The 20,281-nt window shown below is 39.9% G+C and overlaps 1 protein-coding gene across 1 annotated transcript; it reads left to right on the forward strand.

Annotated features, from left to right (window-relative positions):
* The first annotated feature begins 172 nt into the window (after positions 1-172).
* Positions 173-19,344, forward strand: FBXO36 (F-box protein 36). The gene is given in 6 exon segments (XM_072042551.1): positions 173-289; positions 9,742-9,761; positions 9,763-9,848; positions 12,086-12,258; positions 19,128-19,151; positions 19,183-19,344. Coding segments are annotated over 6 exon segments (582 nt in total).
* The last annotated feature ends 937 nt before the right edge of the window (positions 19,345-20,281 follow it).

Raw genomic sequence — 20,281 nt, forward strand, 5'->3', positions numbered from 1 at the left:
GATGAAACCTGAATTAGATATGTGTTCTGGAGAATTGTAGTACCCATAGGAAAGCACTAGAAGTCAGTGCACAGTGAAGTTATTAGTCATGTGTTGAAAAAGGCAAAATAATATCGTAGAAGCTGAAACCTAAAATAGTGTCTGAAGTCAGAGTTCTAAATAGCATAATAGGATGACAGTGAACAATACAGTGAAAGGAATGGCAACAGATGGGGACTGCAGGCAAGAGAAGCTGTGTGGCTGGGAAGTATCAAAAGAGCAGGCAGATACTTCTGGCAGGAAATGCAATGTATGTTTTTAATATACATACATATCAACTTATCGTGGCAACTGATAATGAAAGGATAGATTTCAGCGTGAGCTAAGCTGGTGCTGAAGCTGAATTGTGCAATAATTCCTTTCTATGCAATTTCCAATAACTCTGAAACCTACAGGTAGTAAGTGTCAATTTCATGTTAAAAATAATAATAAATAGAGTTGGACTGAACAAAATCAGTGCTTGAAGAAACAGATCCTACCTTTGGTGCCGAGTTGATAATTGAGAAAAAGGGCATATTTGTCACACCTGTTTATGGAAAACCAGAGACACGGGTAGTAATCAAGTATATCAGAACACTTGCACAATGTGATGGATTCTTTAGTGCCCCTGTCATTTGATCGGATGGAATTAAAGATGTAAATAGACAGCAAGGGAACCTTGAAAACCACGCTGAGAGCGTTTGTTCTTAAAAAGTGTGATGGGATTTGGTGGGGGCAATGCAATAAGTGTTTCTCAGAGTTTAGAGTAAGAGATGGTGCTGAAAGTGAGCTGGCCATATAACGTAGGAAGGCAATTTTCAGCAGAGAGTAGGTGAGACTGATTGCGGATGTACAATTCAGGATGATAAATATCTGAGAAGGGAGTAATGAGATGGTTGAACTAAGACTTCATCTGTAATAAAAAGGATTGCCAGTTATATTCACAGACTGCTACAGGAGATGCAGATTCCCTGGAAAAGGACTTTACATTGTAACACTGCTGTACTCCAGGACTTTTATACACAAAGCAGGGAGTCCAACGGTTCCATTATTTGGCTCCTTACTCTCATGGAAAGGGGGGGAAAGGGGAGGAGGAAGAAAAGTGCAAAATTTAAAGCATAGACTAGACCTGAAATTTAACAAAGAGACCTTGAAACTGAAGTAAGAAGGAGGAAACTGAAAGAAACTGCTTCAAATAAAACCTGTCAGTGCCTTATCCATCTGGAAAGGAATGTTATGTCTCACACTTAGCTAGCATCCTTTGTTCTGTTAAATAGTGGAATAATCTCTTTGTGGTGGTCTTATCTAGGTCTGCCTGTTTAATCACGTTAATAAATGGCAAGTATGCTCATAATTGCAGACTCTGATCCTCGAGAGTCATTCTTTATTCCCTCTGATAGTGTTGCTTTCCTCTCAGCACGTACCCCCTCCCCTTTTTTTCATCTGTCATTGTCCTGGTTTTGTATTGTTTCCTCTGATCCATGTGCACAGGTCTGTATGAGGGAGTAAGTTGGCCTCCAATGCATCTGTGCTGTAAGCATCTGTGTTTTGTGTTTGTGCTTTTTTGTGTATTTTTTTATTTTTTATTATTATTTTATTTATTAATTTCCCTGCAAGTTCAGGGAAAATGGATGAGGAAAAATACTAATATAGGAATAAAAGAGGAATGTAACTGAGGGGAAGGAAAGAGACAATATCAAGGCAGCAGATTTCTTGTACAGACTTACCCTCTGCATTCTCTGAAAAAAATAAATAAATAAAAATCCAAGCTTTTTATTACCTCTTCCTTCTATTATATTTTTATTATTACCTCTTCCTTCCAGCTTTTTATTACCTCTTTCTACCTGATCTAGTAGGTGGCGTCCCTGCCAGGGGGGTTGGAACTAGATGATCCCTAAGGTCCCTTCCAACCCAAGCCATTCTCTGATTCTTCTGTATTTTACTAAAATGTGTTATGGATGCTGTAAGTGGCAGCCTTTGGCACTCATAAACATGCACAACCCTAATTCCTTATCTGAAGTGGCTTGATGTTTTTGAATAGATGAGTGAAGTGGAAGAAAAAATAACAGCTTTGTAGTTGCTACACATGATATTTTGGAATTGTGACATTTCTTTTCTCTTCTTCTCCATCCACTCAAAATATTTGTTAATAGCAACTCACAAAACTGCTTGCTTTTACACCAGGAAGTCATCTTTCCTTCCATATGCTGTTGTCTTTTAAGGCTTTACTCTACTGCCATCACTGCTATATTTTGTTTGGTAACTAAATTGTTTTTATATTTCCTTGCTATTAATGGTAATATTTTTTTCCCCTCCAAAACAAAAGCAGAAGTAGGGGAGGAAGGGATGTGGAATTGCATTGCCTCTAACTATTACATTACTTATACTCCTTTATGATTTATATCTTAAATTATAAGCTTGCTCACCTTTAATTACTGTAATCTGGAAAAATATCTCCACTGGTAGAAGTACAATAAGAACAAAGCAGTGATAATGCACCACCGAAATGCTACTCACAAATACTTGCATGAATGAATTAGGAAGAAGAAGATTTCTCAGAGGCCATGGAAGTATGTATAAACAAATTCAATGGTGAATCCATTATGAAGATCAATATTAAAATCTGAATTACTGTATTATTTACTTGATACAGAATTTTGGTAGCATTATCACCAACAAAATCATACCAACTTTTTTTTTACATTGCTAATATATTAATAACTATTGTGATACTGAGTAGAATCCATAGTTTCAGGTTGTTCAAAATTCCAGTGTGATGGTCTGAGAAAGTTCTTGGTTTTGTTTTTCTTTCCTTTATAGATCTCTGTAGCACAGCACATTAGGTTTAACACTTGAAAATCCTTGGTATAGATGAACAGGACATGTGATAGAAAACTGGAAAACTACACTATATCTGATAAGTGCCAGAAAGACTTGATTTTGGGGTGGTTTTTGTTGCTACTGAGTGGGCGTGAGAAGGAAACTACTATCCTGTACACTGTGATCCTATCAGTGTAGGCAACAAAACAGTAATCTGTATAACTTCCTGGACTATAGCAAATGCAAACAGATCTTTTGTAGCAATTGTCAAATGGAGCACTGGTGTTATAAACCCTACTTTAAATTTGCAAAATGGGTAATAATTTGCCAGAACATCAAAAGCATCCAATTTCCTACATGTAACAGGTGTCAACTCTTACCTATTTGATTTCATACTATGCATGCATGAAATGCGGAATGGCATCTGTGCATATATTTGGTTTAATTCCAGTTTGCTGAATGCTTGCACTGTTGCATGCAGATGTAGATCACTTTTTGTTCTTATTTATATATGTTATGTCAATGTTCTGATTTTCACTTGAATTTATTCAATGTATTTCAATAAATGGAGGAGTTTCATTACATGTGAATTCAAATATATTAAGAAGAAATAATGGTTAAAGGTGGTCGTTTAATCTGCATCAACCAGTCTTATCTTTAAATTGTTGCTAGCTTATAAGAACTACTTTTCTTATGCAAATACTAAAATCCATATTTATGCGCACTTCTGTTTATTGATTACTGTCTGGAACTAGAGTACTGACATTTTTAATAGAAACCTGTTATAAATGGCAGAAGGCATAAATACATACAAGTAGCAATACTTACACTGCTTAATTAGTCAGAAGACAAGTGGGGACATTGTCCTTGAGTAACCAGTCAGAAAGTAAAAATTTTTACAAAGTGACTATAGCAGCAATAAAAGCTTGCTTGCTCACCAGCCTAGCACAGTTGGAGACTTACTTTAATTAGTGAACGTGCTAAGTTTTTCTATTAAAGTAGTGTAGTTATGAGGGAGGCTGGTCTTTCTGCTGAGGTTGTTTAACTTAGTATATTTTGTCCCCATCAGTTACAACTGTTTTCACAGTGATATCCATTGGGAAAAGTAGAGTTAAATATCACTAAATTGAGATAGTCTTCTTAGTATTTTCCTCTTACAGGTCTCTTTTTTTTTTCTGTCAGCATCTTACAAGATTCACCAGTATGTTCATTAAAACATAATTCCAGTTTTTAAACTCTGTAACACCAGAATAACTAAGGAGACAGAGATCTAGAGTGACAGCATGTTAAGTAGTCTTCTATCATTACAATTTTCGTTGGTGAATGAACAAATGATGTAATCAGATATGAGCATTGGTCACTTTCAGAATAGTACTGGTGAATTGTGTGCTGTGTAGCTAATAGTTTAGTGCAAACAGTAATTTTTGCTTTACCTTCATATTCTTATGTTTACAAGGGAGTGAAATAGCCAGCTCAACATTTACCTTATCTCTACATATTACAGAAGCATGGTCAGGCAAAAATTTGGATTTTCAGGTAAGTGTCCTCAGGTGATCACAGTTCCCAAAAGCTCCATACAGCAAGGCCGACATTCAGAACATCTTTGATTTACTATAGAGACCAAAAGGGGCCTCAAACTTGCTGAGGCACACAAAGATAAAGTTAATCACTTGGAATAGTAGAAAGCTTTTGACCATTCAGTAGTAGTGTAGCTAGAGGGCAAAACTGACTGGGGCCAATCTAGCTTACTCTTCATTAATGACCTGGATAATCAGACAGTGCACCTTGAGCAAGTTTGTGGAAGATAGAAAGCAGGAGGAGTGGCTGATGTGCCAGGTGGATCCACACCACAAATGGTGTGCCACACCATTTGGAAGGACCTTGACATATTGGTTTGATGGGCTGATGAGGATCTGTTGAAGTTCAACAATGGGAGAGCATAACCACACGCCTCAGTGAGGCTGGTGATTGCCTGGCTGAAGAGCAGCCCTGCAGAAAAGGTCCTTAGGGTGATGATGACCACAAGGCAGCAGTGTAACTTTGCAGCACAGAGGGCTGCATTAGGTCGAGGGAGGTGGTCCTTGCCTTCTACTCAGCACTGGGGAGACCACTTCTGGAGCAGCATACCCAGTTCTGAGCTTTGTGGTACAGGACAGACATGGACATTCTGGAGTTAGCCCAGTGAAGTGCTACTAAGATGATTAAGAGATCGAAGTATCTGTCATACAAAGAGAGGCTGAGCCAGTAGGAGTTCTTTAGCACATAGAAGACAAGGCTCGGAGGGGCCTGAGCACTGTGTACAGGCAGCTGATGGGAGGGAAGAAAGAAGACAGAACATCACTCTTCTCACTGGTTTCCAGTGACAGGAACAACGTTCTTTCTTATCTTTCAGTGAAATTTCTTGTGTTTCAATTTATTACTGTGGGTATAGTCAGATAGTGGAACAGGTTGCCCTGTTTTGAATTGAATTGAAGATCTGAACTGTCCATCCTTTGGAGATGTTCAAAACCCAGCTGGGCGCTGCTGAGCAGCCTAGATTTTAGTAGAGGGGGTGAGCTAATTATCTCCAGAAGTCCATCCAAACTTAGCTATTCAGTGATCTTTTTATCTCAAAAACTTACTTCAGTTCAGACTCTCTTTGCATTTACTCTAGCAAAAGATCTAGGAATACTGTCATGTTGGTTTAGCTCTGAATTTCTAAGATATAGAGAGAAGTCACTAAATGAGAATGCAAATGTTTCTTGTTTTTTTTTTTTGTTTTTTTGTTTTTTTTTTTAGGACCCGTGACCCCCTCACTGCATGGGGAAATAAGAATTTGGATGGATTGCAGTGACAAATACATGACTAAAATGAAAGTCTGGGTATTTAGGCCATTCATCTCGGACAGGAAAATAATTGAATCTAGATCTTTTAAGTCTCACCAAGCACTGTTTCCTAGCTTCTGGAATCATCTTCGTCCTCCAATGAATATTTTAATTTTTTTAATTGGAACAATTTAAGAGAACAATGGGGATAGTTAATCTCTATATAACCTGTAATCTGAGAAATGAAATTTTGAGTTATTGGTTTTGTTAATCAAAGGAGAAAGCTGAGTCTGAAGAACTCTGAAATCCTAAAAATGTTGGGGGGGGGGGGGGGGGGGGGGGGAAGCGGGAGTTTGTCATTTGTGTGCCTTTATAACAGGACTTCATATTTCACACCAACTGGCTTTCTTCAGCATCACCCAGAGCTTTCTCATTGAGCTTTCTCATTGAGCTTTCTCATTGTATCATAAGAGTCTGTATTTCTATAACTTCAGATATAGATTAAATTAAGGGAAGGTTTGAGTCCTTAAAAGAAAAAGATGGCTGAAAAATGGCCTGAAAAGATGGCTTACCATATGACAAACTACAGATACTTTCTTCATACAATGTAAATAGCACTATGCGTCTAATACTCTACAATCCAAATTAATTATGACAATAGATATTTCCATAATAATTTGTTGTAAATTTATCACTTAAATATTTTAATTAGTTAAAAAAAAATGCTCAGACTTTTTACCCAAAGCCTCGGTTGGATGCTGCTGTTCTTTGGTTTTGGTTCTGCTCATTGTTTCTTCTTATCTCTTTCATGAAGAAATGTCAGCAGAGTTAGAAATGTGGTATTCAGTTGCTTTAACACTTGAGCCTCCAAATAACATCAAGAATGAAATGTGTCCATGGTAACCAGGATGCACTAGTAATACCTTCCATTCCTTCCTCTTTTTAATCTATGCAAAATTGATGAGCATTACAAAATTATGCAATATTATCTTTGAATTAACTATGTGCCAGCAAATTAACAAGGTAACTATAGTTATGTCCTGTGTACATAAGGAAGTTTTTTAATAGAATACTGGTTTTGACGGCTTGTTCTATTGTGAATCAAAAAATGCCTAGAAATGCATCATGGTGTTTATGTAACTACTTAAATATTTTGCCTTTTCTCTTCCTCTGTGTGTTGGCCTGGTGTTCCTATTCTGACAGATAGTTGTGTAGCACTGTGCACCTCGGTACAACAGTGACAAAGATCAGAGATTACTGAGCTACTTATTTTTATAATTTTGAAGTATTGGCATATTTCAGTATTAAAATGCTTTGCAATTTAGTATTGTACGATAAAGTTTTGTAAACATCTACTGGAATTGCTTTAAAAATATGACATATTTAATTTATAAAGGTATTGACTTAGTGTTCCATTTCATGGCTGGATCGTATGAAGTTAAAATCTCATTTAATGGTTTATTCTCTCTCTCTGTTTGAATTAAATACTTTATTGTACACTTCTATATATATGAACCTATATTATGTATAAATACTCATACACAATAATAAAATATATATATACTACCTAGAAAAGTTTGTCTTGTTAACACCAGTGCAGAATTTAGGCAAGCATCTGTTAGGTATGTATACTTAATTTTATTGCACTATGCATCCTAGACTGAAAAGTATTAATGTATTTTATAATTAATCATAACAAATTGTAATCTGTTGTGCAACATGATTTATTTAATGAATTAGACTTCTCACATAGTGCATAGCTAAATCTATAAGGTTATACAGAAAATGAATCAAGAATGTCAGGAGCTGTTAAAGTTCAGAAGTTGAAAAGTATCATCATCATTAATAATTTTTGGCAGGTGGTTTAGGGGTAGAGGCACTTTTTTCTTTTTTAGTTACACTTGCTATTTCTGTTCCAGGAAGGGGTCTTGGATTTTTAGTTTGCTTGCTTGTTTGTAATGGTGGTTGTCTGTTTTGGTGGTAGTTCTGTTTTTCTTGTTTTTAAATAAATGGCACTTCCAACAATACAAAAAAAAGATGAAGAAAAGGCATGTTAAATGGTTTTCTTTTCTCCTTTAGCAATGATCCTTCCCTATTTCTTGCATACCATTTTGAAGGGTATGCAAGCTGAGGAACGTGAGGAAAGATGCCTTTTATTTCTCCATTTGTGTATCAGTTTTGTTCTGACCTTGTTCTCACCTACTGTTTTCCACAAATAAGCGTGGAAGTAGCCTCACGTGCTGATTCTTCCTACACTGCTAGAGATAAAAAGAGCTTTTGGAAGTACAGTACAGTAGTTTGCTGTCGTTATCCCTGTGGAGGGCTACAAAAGTACTAGTTCTGAAGCCTTCCCAGGTACTAGGATCATCATTGAAGCAATGACAAGCAGTTCATAATCCCTGTTTGCATTGAAGTCTCATATTACTGCTAGTATCTTAAGTGACATTATTTTAGCAAAGTTGTAGTCTATACTGTATGTGTATGTTATAAAAATGTTAGCTATTTTAAAATGTTTGCGTACTAAATTTTAAATGCAGATTGGATAAATGTATTTTTCTCCTTCAGAGGCAACTGTTTCATTGTAAAAGAATAAAGGTTATGCATGTCGTTGTAAAATAGGATGAACTTATGCAACTGAGCGGGATGTTTGTTCTCCTATTCCCATAGTAAGAGTTATTTTTACAGAATATCATTGATAAGTCTGGGAGTTAATTGAAGCTATTTTGTGTCTTTACTATCTGAAAGATGATTTAGTAATTCTAATTCACCACTATAATGATACACTATCCACAAGAAACATCAAAATGATGAGCTATAGCTGGCTATATTTGTACATGTTGGGCTGTTACTGTATATGAGATATCAACAGGATAGAAGCAAGACTTGAAAAATAGAGAAATGATTTGTGTGGGCCTGCCTTGGCAGACTAGTCTGGAATCTGAGCTTTAACTTGAAAGTTTAATAATGAAAGTGAATTCAACTTACTGGGAGTTACAAATATTTAATTATTTTCAATTTGAAAATCCTATATATTGACACTGAAATAGTGGAGAGCTCTGAAGTTAAATCTCATGTTAGATATAGACCACTGTTATGTCTAAGATTTATAGTGAAAAGTTTAACTCTGCATTCTTCGGTCAGTAAATGTGAGTAGTCATCTGTGGCTTATTGATAGTTAAGCCAACGCTTGCTTTTAATTTTCCTTTTCTACATGCTGGTAGAAAAAAATAGTAAGAATTTACAGATTGACAAATAGGAATATCAGCTATGTGTACATTAGAAAACATGCATAGGTGTATATAAAACAAACAATTTATCACTTAGTGTGTCAGGAATCTATGTATACATATACCAGTATAAAATCCTGACTTGTATCAAGCAAATGGAAGCAAATAACACAGATTTAATACTAGTAAGACTACCTTTTTTTTTTCCCAACTTTACCACAGCAGCAACTGAGTCCAACTTCTGTCTTGTATCGTGATCTTTTCCAGCAATTTATGTGAAGGAAGACACTTCGCTTTCCTGTAGACCCAGCTGTGACAGCAACAAAGCAAAAGTAGATACTAAAAGCTGACACTGTTCAAGCACATATGTGATGTTTGAAGAGAACTTGGGGGAGAATTCCTGGTATCCAGGGCCACTTGTTCTCCATCTTTTCATGCCACTGTCACTGTTGAATGCTTGAACAGTTGAATGGGTATTTCTACTTAATGACCTAATTTAATGTCTGATCAACTGTATTTCTGCCACTAAATGAAAAATAAAAAGATTATTCATCATTTTGCAGGTTGAGATGTCATTAAAGGTGTTCTAATTTCTACAAGCAATTCGCATTCAGGGATTGGAAAAAAATTATTTGTGTGTAAAAACATTTCACACTTGTCTAGATGCATTATGGGATATTTATTTTCCTTTGAAGCATGTTGTAAGGCCATTGTTAATGAAACCATGGCCTGATCCCTTATGATAACTTTGTTTGGGGAATGCAGAAATAATTACATAACTAGAATCCTGAATCCTAGTAAAGTATTTATCTCATGGAGCTTTATTCATTTCTTCTTGCCTTTTTTTTTTTCTTTTTCTTCCCCAGCTGTAGGTAATTTTCAGGTGGTGGATGATCTCTCCAGAATAAATTTTGTGAGTCAAAACCTGGAGAAATTAAAGAATCCCAGGAGCATTTTTTGAGTGATTCATCTCTTCATAGTAAGATAATAAAAATAATTACAAATTTGCTGTGGCATATAATGGAATAATCTAGCAATAAGGATCTGTAATAACTTTAATGAAAGATGTGATTGCTTTGGCTAACAGGCTTTTGTATGTGAATTCATTAATATAGATTAATGGAGGAAGCGCAGAAAAACAAAAAGACATAACAGTAACTTTAAATACAGAATAAATCCTAGCAACACTGATAGTTTCATTAAAGAACAAATGACAGAGATATTAGCAACAAAAATAGGCCAGAAAGAAACATTTCTATTGTTAATAGCTAGGTAGCTCCTTATAGTGCTCTGTGCCAGCATGCTTATTCATATGGCCATGTCTCGAGCTACATGGATTCCCAAGCTGTTCTACACCGAGTGCAACGGGTGTTAGATGAGCTTAGGAATATACAGCCAAATATAGAAAGGCGGTGGGGATGCTACTAAATAAACCTCAAAATGTAAATGTATAGAGCTGTTTTTCAAAGCCTGGAAACCAGAAAGATAATAGAAAAGTCTCTGTTGATGGGATTATTCAGAGGTTTTGTATCCTATAGGAAGTATTGAAAGCCACAGCTGTTCTTCCTTCCTAACATTTAGTTATTTCTTCCTTTTTCTAAAATTGCATTTAAAATTATGCATGGATATTTCCCATTGGTTTTTAGTAAAATTTTAACATAAAATACAGATATTTTATTTTGTTCAGCTGCTGTATTGTCATATTGATATTATTTCCAACCAGAGCTGTTGCCATTCCATACAATCAGCTATTTTTACAGCTCCTTTTTGACTCCTGCTAGGGGAGTTAACCTGTTCCTCATCTGAGTATTCACAGATTTATTTATTTATTTATTTATTTTGAGAAAATCTGTTTTGTTTTGTTTTTTAAGTTTAAATTATTTCTAGTGGGGTTGGGAAGAATAGACACCATGGAAATGGAACATTTAATCAATATCCTATACAAGCATTTGAAGTATCCAATGGAAAATTTAAGAAATAAACATTCTAGAATGAACATTCACAGTCCAGTAAACTTGTATCAACTAGTAATACAACTATACGTATCCATCTTTGTTTTGATTTTTGTTTCCTTTTTGGATAGTGAAGTTCAAGATACCGTATTTCATCTCATAATCTCAATAAAGCAAGAGATAAGAGCAAGATTTTGTGTATGCCTAGATTTTCATTATGGTTTTACAAGGAAGGAAAATTAATTCGTGGTAGTGTAGGCCAAGAGAAGAGAGATCTAAATTTCTGGGTGAATGAACAAAGAGTACAAGTCATCAAGTAGTATGCAGCACTCTTAGGATAAAAATCTTACAGAAAACCTGGAGTTCTGGAGTAACTTTCATTATTAGGTCTACAGTAATTGGCAGACACGTATATAAGTCAATATAAATACAGCTAAATATATTTCTAAAATAGCCAAACTATGTCACATTATTAAAATTTATTTCAAAGCAAGTTGATAAATTAGATAAACGATCTGAAGAAACTGTTAAATTCAAAACAACAAGTTCCAAGGCGGAAACTGAAGCAGAAATAATCAACTGTATGCATGTAGGATGGGAAGAAGCTCATTAAGTAGCAGATCCATAGAAAAAGAATTTGGTGTTGTACTGGATCACGATGTGAATAAGTCAAAAAAAAATGTCATGTCACTATGGAGGATGATGGTCTTCAATTTTATGTTACTGGTTTTATGCAAGATAAGAAGCATAACTGGAGGGACTTCTCATGTCAGAGCCATCATTTTCCCCACAGCATGCAGCTAAAGTAATTTTTCATTTCTTTTAGTAACATCCTCTTGCATAAATAGCACAGATTTTATGTAAATATATACATATCTATGTGGACAAGTGGGCAAAATGGATCTGGGCAAGTTTCAGTTCAGTTTTCCTGCTGTTTTAATGTTTCTCAGTTGAAATGAGTTTGCTCTATGTACGGGGGGTGTTATTGATTTTGTTGGTTGGGTTTTTTTTACATGTTAACAATAGCCACGTTTTACTGCATAAGCTGTAGATACTGATAACTCTCAATATGAACTGGAAATGTTATCTATTGCTAATATTTACTTTTAGATATTATGTGCTCTTTTTTCTAGAAAACAACCAAAAAATTAGAGCTGATTTTTTTATTATTATTATTGTTTATGTGAATAATGTGAGATTATTGGGAATAAATTTCAGGCTTTTACAAATCTGTTGTCTCTTGGGATTTTTTTTTTAATCACAGTTCAAATTACTGTACTGTTTGGTGCCAAGGTTCTGGAACATGTCCTCAATCTGTGCCGGGGTAAATACGACTTCCTGGATCGGCTTCCTGTCCCATTGCTCCAGGACATCATTTCCTTTCTGGAACTTGAAAATATTGCCAGACTTTCTCAAGTTTCATGCAGATTTGAAATGGTAAATATATATATATATATAAAATGTATATTTTTTTATATATATGTACACACACACACATAGATATATAAATATATTTTAAAATTTTTGCCTTGTTATGCAGTATGTTGTTTTTGTTACATCTCATATTACTGTAATCATCAATCTGTCTACTTTACTTTAAGTTTGTGACAACGCAATAATCATTTGTACACAAACAACTAAACGTGAAGAATGAAAACTAGATCTTAGGCTGTTAGAGAAATGGCACTTATCCTGCAGGCTTTTTGTTATATGTAATGAATGCAACAATCCAGGAAGTATTATGGTAACTCATGGTTGGATGTTATGCACAACTTCCAGGATTAAGTATTTGAAATGTAAAAGCTATGCTTTGTATTATGGTTTGTATCACTGTAGCGTCTATGAACTTGAACCACAGACCAGGATTCCCTTATGCTAGACTCATTAACAAACAACAAATTATTGCTATTGCTAGAGAGCTTACATTTTAAACCTTTAGCAAAAGACCTAAAATTCTGAATAAATACAGGAACACAAGGAAAGAGAATTTTTTTCAAGAGTTTTGTAGACCTTGCATGAAGGAGCTTTAAGTGCAAGAGGAGAAAGAAATGACTTTGTGCTTGCTAGCTTGCTTGGAATCTACTTCCAAGTATCAGGAGAGTATGGGAGATAGTACGAACATGCTGAATTGGAAATTTGAACGGCAAACAACAGAGGTTGTCGCTATTGGCTCATTGGAGCTACAGGTAGACTCTCAATGCTGAATGAGGGAGAGCAAATAGGGGAAGAGAGGCTGGAAGTCCCAAAAGAATGAGGAACAATTTGTTGGTGGAAAAAGAGAAAAATCATAGGACGACATAGGTTGGGTTGGAATGGTCTTTGAGAGGTCACTCTTTCCAACTTCTTGCTCAGTGCAGCAACAGGTAATTGGAAGGATGGAAAGATAATATATTTAGAGCCACAATCTAGGAAGATTATTTTTGCAGCTCTGAATGTCTCAAAATTGCATTTAAGCATATTAAAGAGAAAAATAACTTGATTCTTATCCCCAGGGGTGCTGTAGGAACCTAGAATGAAGCCTGTCAAGTTATGGGTTTTACAGTTACTGAAAGCACAAGTAATGGTGAGACCTTAGGAGGAAGATAAAACAGGTTTAGTCATCTTGAAACTGATGTGACAGCTAGATGCTCCTGGAGAGGCTTCAGAGAGACAGATTAACCTTTTAGTATGGAGAACAGGACATGTCTCTGGTACAGAGTACAGACTCCAAATTGTGCCAGGCTGAGGTTACTTACAGGCTTTTTATTACTTCGAGTCTATGTGGCTCAAGAAAAATTCTCTGAAAGACTGCTGATAGTTCAAGAGGCTGTGGCTGTACAGCTGTTCCTATGGTATGGCTGGAAAGACATTACAGGTTCTTTAGTGGGTGTGAGTTTATTGAGTGTGAGTGCAAGTGAGCACAAAACATACAAGGCAGTGTACAGACAGTGCAGAAGAAAATGCCGAGATAAGAATAGAGTGCATGTCATGAATTTAGAGATGAAGGGCAGATTGAGGTAGATAAGCTTGCTGAATTCACGTCTTCAGTGTGAGGATAAAAGGGTTGATTCTGCAACTGGGTAACAAGTAAAGGATGAGACAATAAAAGTGATTAAAGGAGAGGAAGAGAATGGACAGAAGTTATGTTATTTATTAATATACATCTGTCAATTGCAGAGCATGTAGTAGAGTAGGATTAAGGTGCTGTGGAGGGCCATAAAATTTTCATTAGTTTAACACAAAGCCTTGGATGTTCTGGAACTTACGAAAATCCTAAAAAGTGTTAACTTGCGTAATAGTAAAAATTTTGGCACAAAGAAATAACCTATTACAAGTGGTAATGGCATGCTCTGATCCCTCATTTCAGCAGTATTTTAAAAAAAATAAAATAAAAATTTGTCCCAATAGTATGAGTTTTAATTCCAGACCAATTTATGTGCAGTTTGGTGTGCTGTTCTGTATGGAATTATGAAATAGCATGTTCAGATTTTCAAACGGGGGAAAACAATATACCAAAGTTACATGTACTCTACCATAAAGACATCAAATTTATCAAATTTTTATTACAATTAAAAAGCGCAGGGAAGGTGGAAAATGAAAAAATCTGGAGGCTTTTGCAGCAGGCATGCTGTCTCCACAGGAAGGATGGAAGGAAGAGCTGGCTGCCATGCCACCCTTGGGTTTGTCAGCAGTAGCTGTGTCCTGACCCCTTTGGCCGAGGGGTGTCCTGCTGGTGTCCTATCCTCTTCTGATAGTCCAGGCGGGCAGTGACGACATTGAAGACAGAAGCCTGAAGGCTATCAAAAGAGACTTTAGGGGGCTGGGACGGTTAGTGGACGGAGCAGGAGTGCAGGTAGTATTTTCGTCCATCCCTACGTTGACAGGGAGGGGTACGGAGAGGACAAGGAAAGCCCACCTGTTAAACACGTGGCTCCGGGGCTGGTGCCAACGCAGAAATCTTGGGTTATTCGACCATGGGGCAGTTTACTCAGCACCTGGTCTGATGGCCGTAGACGGGTCCCTATCCTTTAGGGGAAAAAGAATCCTGGGCCAGGAGCTGGCGGGGCTCATTGATAGGGCTTTAAACTAGGTAAGAAGGGGGATGGGGCTGAAGCAAGGATTGTTGGGGCTGTGCCAGGGGGAGCAATGGCAAGGCCGGAGGATAAGGTGAAGGCCCAGATGAAGTGCATCTACACCAATGCACGCAGCATGGGTAACAAACAGGAGGAGCTGGAAGCCATCGTGCAGCGGGCAGGCTACGACTTGGTTGCCATCACGGAAACGTGGTGGGACCAGTCTCATGACTGGAGTGCTGCGATGCCTGGCTATAGGCTCTTCAGAAGGGACAGGCAGCACAGAAGGGGTGGTGGTGTGGCTCTCTATATTAGAGAGTCTTTCGATGTTGTAGAACTCGAGGCTGGGAATGACAAGGTCGAGTCCCTTTGGGTTAGGATCGGCAGGGACAACAAGGCTAGTGTCCTGGTCGGGGTCTGCTATAGACCGCCGAACCAGGATGAGGAGACGGATGAGGAGTTCTACAGGCAGCTGACAGAAGTTGCGAAATCTTCAGCGCTTGTACTCGTGGGGGACTTCAACTTCCCTGACATATCCTGGAAGCACAACACAGCCCAGAGGAAGCAGTCTAGGAGGTTTCTGGAGAAAGTGGAAGATAGCTTCCTGACGCAGCTGGTTAGTGAACCTACCAGGGGTGGTGCCCCGCTAGACCTTCTCTTCACAAACAGAGAAGGACTGGTGGAGGATGTGATTGTCGGGAACAGTCTTGGGCAGAGTGACCACGAAATGGTGGAGTTCACTATTCTTGGCGATGCCAGGAAGGGAACCAGTAAAACCACTGTATTGGACTTTCGGAGGGCTGACTTTGGGCTGCTCAGGACACTGGTTGGTGGAGTCCCTTGGGAGGCGGTTCTGAAGGGCAGAGGGGTCCAGGAAGGCTGGGCGCTCTTCAAGAGGCAAATCCTAATGGCGCAGGAGCGGTCTGTTCCCATGTGCCCAAAGATGAGCCAGCGGGGAAGAAGACCAGCCTGGCTCAACAGAGAACTGTGGCTTGAGCTTAGGAGAAAAAAGAGGGTTTATAATCTTTGGAAAATTGGGCAGGCCACTAGGGAGGACTATAAGGATGTAGCGAGGCTGTGCAGGGACAAAATTAGGAAGGCCAAAGCTCATCTGGAGCTCAATCTGGCTACTGCTGTTAAAGATAACAAAAAACGCTTTTATAAATACATCAACACAAAAAGGAGGACTAAGGAGAATCTCCATCCTTTACTGGATGCGGGGGGAAACTTAGTTACAAGAGATGAGGAAAAGGCGGAGGTGCTCAATGTCTTCTTTGCCTCAGTCTTTAGCGGCAATACCGGTTGTTCTCTGGATACCCAGTACCCTGAGCTGGTGGAAGGGGATGGGGAGCAGGATGTGGCCCTCACCATCCACGAAGAACTGGTTGGTGACCTGCTACGGCACTTGGATGTGCACAAGTCGATGGGGCCGGATGGGATCCACCCAAGGGTACTGAGAGAACTGGCAGAGGAGCTGGCCAAGCCCCTATCCATCATTTATCAGCAGTCCTGGCTATCGGGGGAGGTCCCAGCTGACTGGCGGCTAGCAAATGTGACACCCATCTACAAGAAGGGCCGGAGGGCTGACCCGGGGAACTACAGGCCTGTCAGTTTGACCTCAGTACCAGGGAAGCTCATGGAGCAGATCCTCTTGGGAGTCATCATGCGGCACTTGCAGGGCAAGCAGGCGATCAGGCCCAGTCAGCATGGGTTTATGGAAGGCAGATCCTGCTTGACGAACCTGATCTCCTTCTATGACAAAGTGACGCGCTGGGTGGACGAGGGAAAGGCTGTGGATGTGGTCTACCTTGACTTCAGCAAGGCTTTTGACACCGTCTCCCGCAGCATTCTCCTCAAGAAACTGGCTGCTCTTGGCTTGGACTGGCGCACGCTTCGTTGGGTTAGAAACTGGCTGGATAGCCGGGCCCAAAGAGTTGTGGTAAATGGAGTCAAGTCCAGTTGGAGGCCAGTCACTAGTGGCGTCCCCCAGGGCTCGGTGCTGGGGCCGGTCCTCTTTAACATCTTCATCAATGATCTGGACGAGGGCATTGAGTGCACCCTCAGTAAGTTTGCAGATGACACCAAGCTAGGTGCGTGTGTCGATCTGCTCGAGGGTAGGAAGGCTCTGCAGGAGGATCTGGATAGGCTGCACCGATGGGCTGAGGTCAACTGCATGAAGTTCAACAAGGCCAAGTGCCGGGTCCTGCACCTGGGGCACAATAACCCCAAGCAGAGCTACAGGCTGGGAGATGAGTGGTTGGAGAGCTGCCAGGCAGAGAAGGACCTGGCAGTGATGGTGGACAGTCGGCTGAATATGAGCCAGCAGTGTGCTCAGGTGGCCAAGAAGGCCAACAGCATCCTGGCTTGTATCAGAAACACTGTGACCAGCAGGGCTAGGGAGGTGATCGTCCCCCTGTACTCGGCTCTGGTGAGGCCGCACCTCGAGTACTGTGTTCAGTTTTGGGCCCCTTGCTACAAGAAGGACATCGAGGTGCTTGAGCAGGTCCAGAGAAGGGCGACGAAGCTGGTGAGGGGCCTGGAGAACAAGTCCTACGAGGAGCGGCTGAAGGAGCTGGGCTTGTTCAGCCTGGAGAAGAGGAGGCTCAGGGGCGACCTTATCGCTCTCTACAGATACCTTAAAGGAGGCTGTAGAGAGGTGGGGGTTGGCCTGTTCTCCCATGTGCCTGGTGACAGGACGAGGGGGAATGGGCTAAAGTTGCGCCAGGGGAGTTTTAGGTTAGATGTTAGGAATAACTTCTTTACTGAAAGGGTTGTGAGGCACTGGAACAGGCTGCCCAGGGAGGTGGTGGAGTCACCATCCCTGGAAGTCTTCAAAAGACGTTTAGATGTAGAGCTTAGGGATATGGTTTAGTGGGGACTGTTAGTGTTAGGTCAGAGGTTGGACTCGATGATCTTGAGGTCTCTTCCAACCTAGAAATTCTGTGATTCTGTGATTCTTGCTGCTGAGCCCCGAGGACGGGAGGTGTTGAGGGACAGTCCCAGCACCAGGACTGTCAGAGGCTCCGCACTCCCGTCCTGTCTGACACCCTCACAGGCTGAGCTGAGCACTGGTCTTTGTTACCCAAAGCGTGGCACCGTTTCTCCTCTCCCTGTAGTTGAGCAAAAATTCGGCTCTCCAGGGTACCCAATGTGTATTTCAAAGGGCCTTCGCTTTCCTCTAGGTACCGCTTCCTTCCCAGTAACACAGAGGCAGCGCATTTCAAACAGACGATGCACGGAGGCCCTGCGTTGGCCCCCGCCGCTCAGGCACCGACCGCGTTTTGCAAAGGCGCTGTCAGAGGCCTCTCAGTGCCTCCCGGCGCAAGCTCGGGCTCAGGCTCGGTTTATTTTGTAGAGGACCTCAGACGGCCCGAGCGGGCAGCACCGCCATGCAGGCCGCGGCCCCGGGCCAGGCCGCCTCGGGTTGCCGGCGGCTGCTCCCGCCAGGGGGAGCCCGGGGCCCGGCGCGGGCGGCAGCCGGGGCAGCGCCGCGACCGCCGGCACGGCCCTGGGGGCGCTGACAGGAGCGGGGCGCCGGGGGGGGCGGCTGGGGCGAGCTGCGGGCTGAGCGCTGGCTGCTTCTGCAGGAGCAGGAGAACGGCTAGGGAAAGATAGCAGAGACTTAAAGAACACTGGACGTCATTTTTTCTGCCTCGTTAAAATGTAACATTTCCACACAATTCTGTTTATGGAGGCACTCTGAGAGGGGGAAACATCTCCTGAGGAATGGCCTTACTCGCTTAAGGCTTCTGAAAGAGTGCTTCTGTTATAAGTCCAAATGCAATTGTGAATGGGACCAGGAACAAACACATTTGGCTCCTTTTACTTACCATAAAACAAGTTTGTATTTGCGATTTGTCTTCTACATCCTGCCAAATTTTTCAGTGTAAGCTTACACAGCTGCATAGATTTCAGTGGGGCCATAGGAATTACATACCAGGAAAGTCTGTGGCATTACATCTGCCCTGTTTGTAGTGCGGTAGAGAGGCCTTCGATGTCATACTAAACGAAACTCCACACATTTCACAGAAGTGTCATATCTTGCGTCAACAGCACTGGGCAAAACTTCCGCTGACATTACATGAGTTGTTCCTAATGCTGCGTCTTCCAAGACAGCAGGCAAGCAGCTTACACCGAGTGACCCCCGTATTTGGTGGCTGTGTTGTCTGATCACATTTTGTGCAAATAAAATGATCAGTTAGGAATGAATAAGCCAAATGATGATTTTAGGCCTTTACTTTCTCTTACAACTAGACATGTAACAGTAATGCACAATGGTAAAAAAAAAAATAAAAAATAATAATAATAAAAAAAAAATGTGGAGAACTTGTATGATACGATTACACCTGAAACCAAAGATCTTGCACTGGAAATGGGCTGGAAACATTTTTTCTCCACAACCAGAATTCAGCTACGGCTGCAGCTCTGAAGGAGGCAGAAACAAGATGCTTAAAACCAAGAAACTGAGTAAAGATGCATTTTTCATTGACGTAACCATTGTAAGGTGTGGGCTTGCTATTTGTCAGGTCATATGTACTAACTTTTCTTCCTTATTAGAGAAAGCAGATTAATTAAAGGATTAAAAGAGTAACAACAAAACACGTCGTACTAGAAGCAACATGTAAATAATACAACCTTTAACATGTTAGACATCCTGAAATTGTATTATCCTCAGCGTCGTAAGATACTAATAGTAGAAGAGGTGGTGGTTCCTTTATACTTCATCCTTCTGACTTCCGTATTTTGTTCTGTATCGTTACCTATACAGAATAGGGCAGAAAGTCAGAAATCTTTTTGTCCTACAAAAGTGGATGGTGAATGCTGAGGATTTTACTGTCCACCATGGGAAATTTTCAATGGTTATGGGCGAGTAACATGTAGTTGGTTCCAGACTTTGATGTATTTTGAAATATTTTAACTTATTTTCTAAATTTCAAGCAAATAATCATTTTTTCAACAGGAAGAAATTTTTTCAGTGACCGAGGGTATCAATCAAATGGTCTTCCTCATCCTGCACAATCCATCAAAATCATGCTTTTTTTCTTTTTCCTTGAGGCAGAAGTTTTCCTTTATATTGCTGATGCAGCAACTTCTGAAAGTATTTGATTTCTATTGGTGGAGTTGTATAATTAATAGGAGACATTTGCTATCTTATGAAACTGGTTATGATGGTTAGTTAAGAGTGCTTTAAACTGAAAGCAGTTTTTACTGAATTATAGCCTTACCACAACAATCAGCTTCACTAATTAAGAGGCTAAATATTGTTGCTCTGAAAGTACTGATCGATTAAGACACCATTTGTTGTTGACTAGACTTAAGATCTGAGCATTAAAAACAGTGATTGCAGTATTTTAAGTGTAATATCTGAAGGGTGTCTAAACGCGTATATTTACAACTTTTAAAAAAAT

The sequence above is a fragment of the Anas platyrhynchos genome, chromosome 9 (assembly GCF_047663525.1).
Source record: "Anas platyrhynchos isolate ZD024472 breed Pekin duck chromosome 9, IASCAAS_PekinDuck_T2T, whole genome shotgun sequence".
Taxonomy (NCBI): Eukaryota; Metazoa; Chordata; class Aves; order Anseriformes; family Anatidae; genus Anas; species Anas platyrhynchos.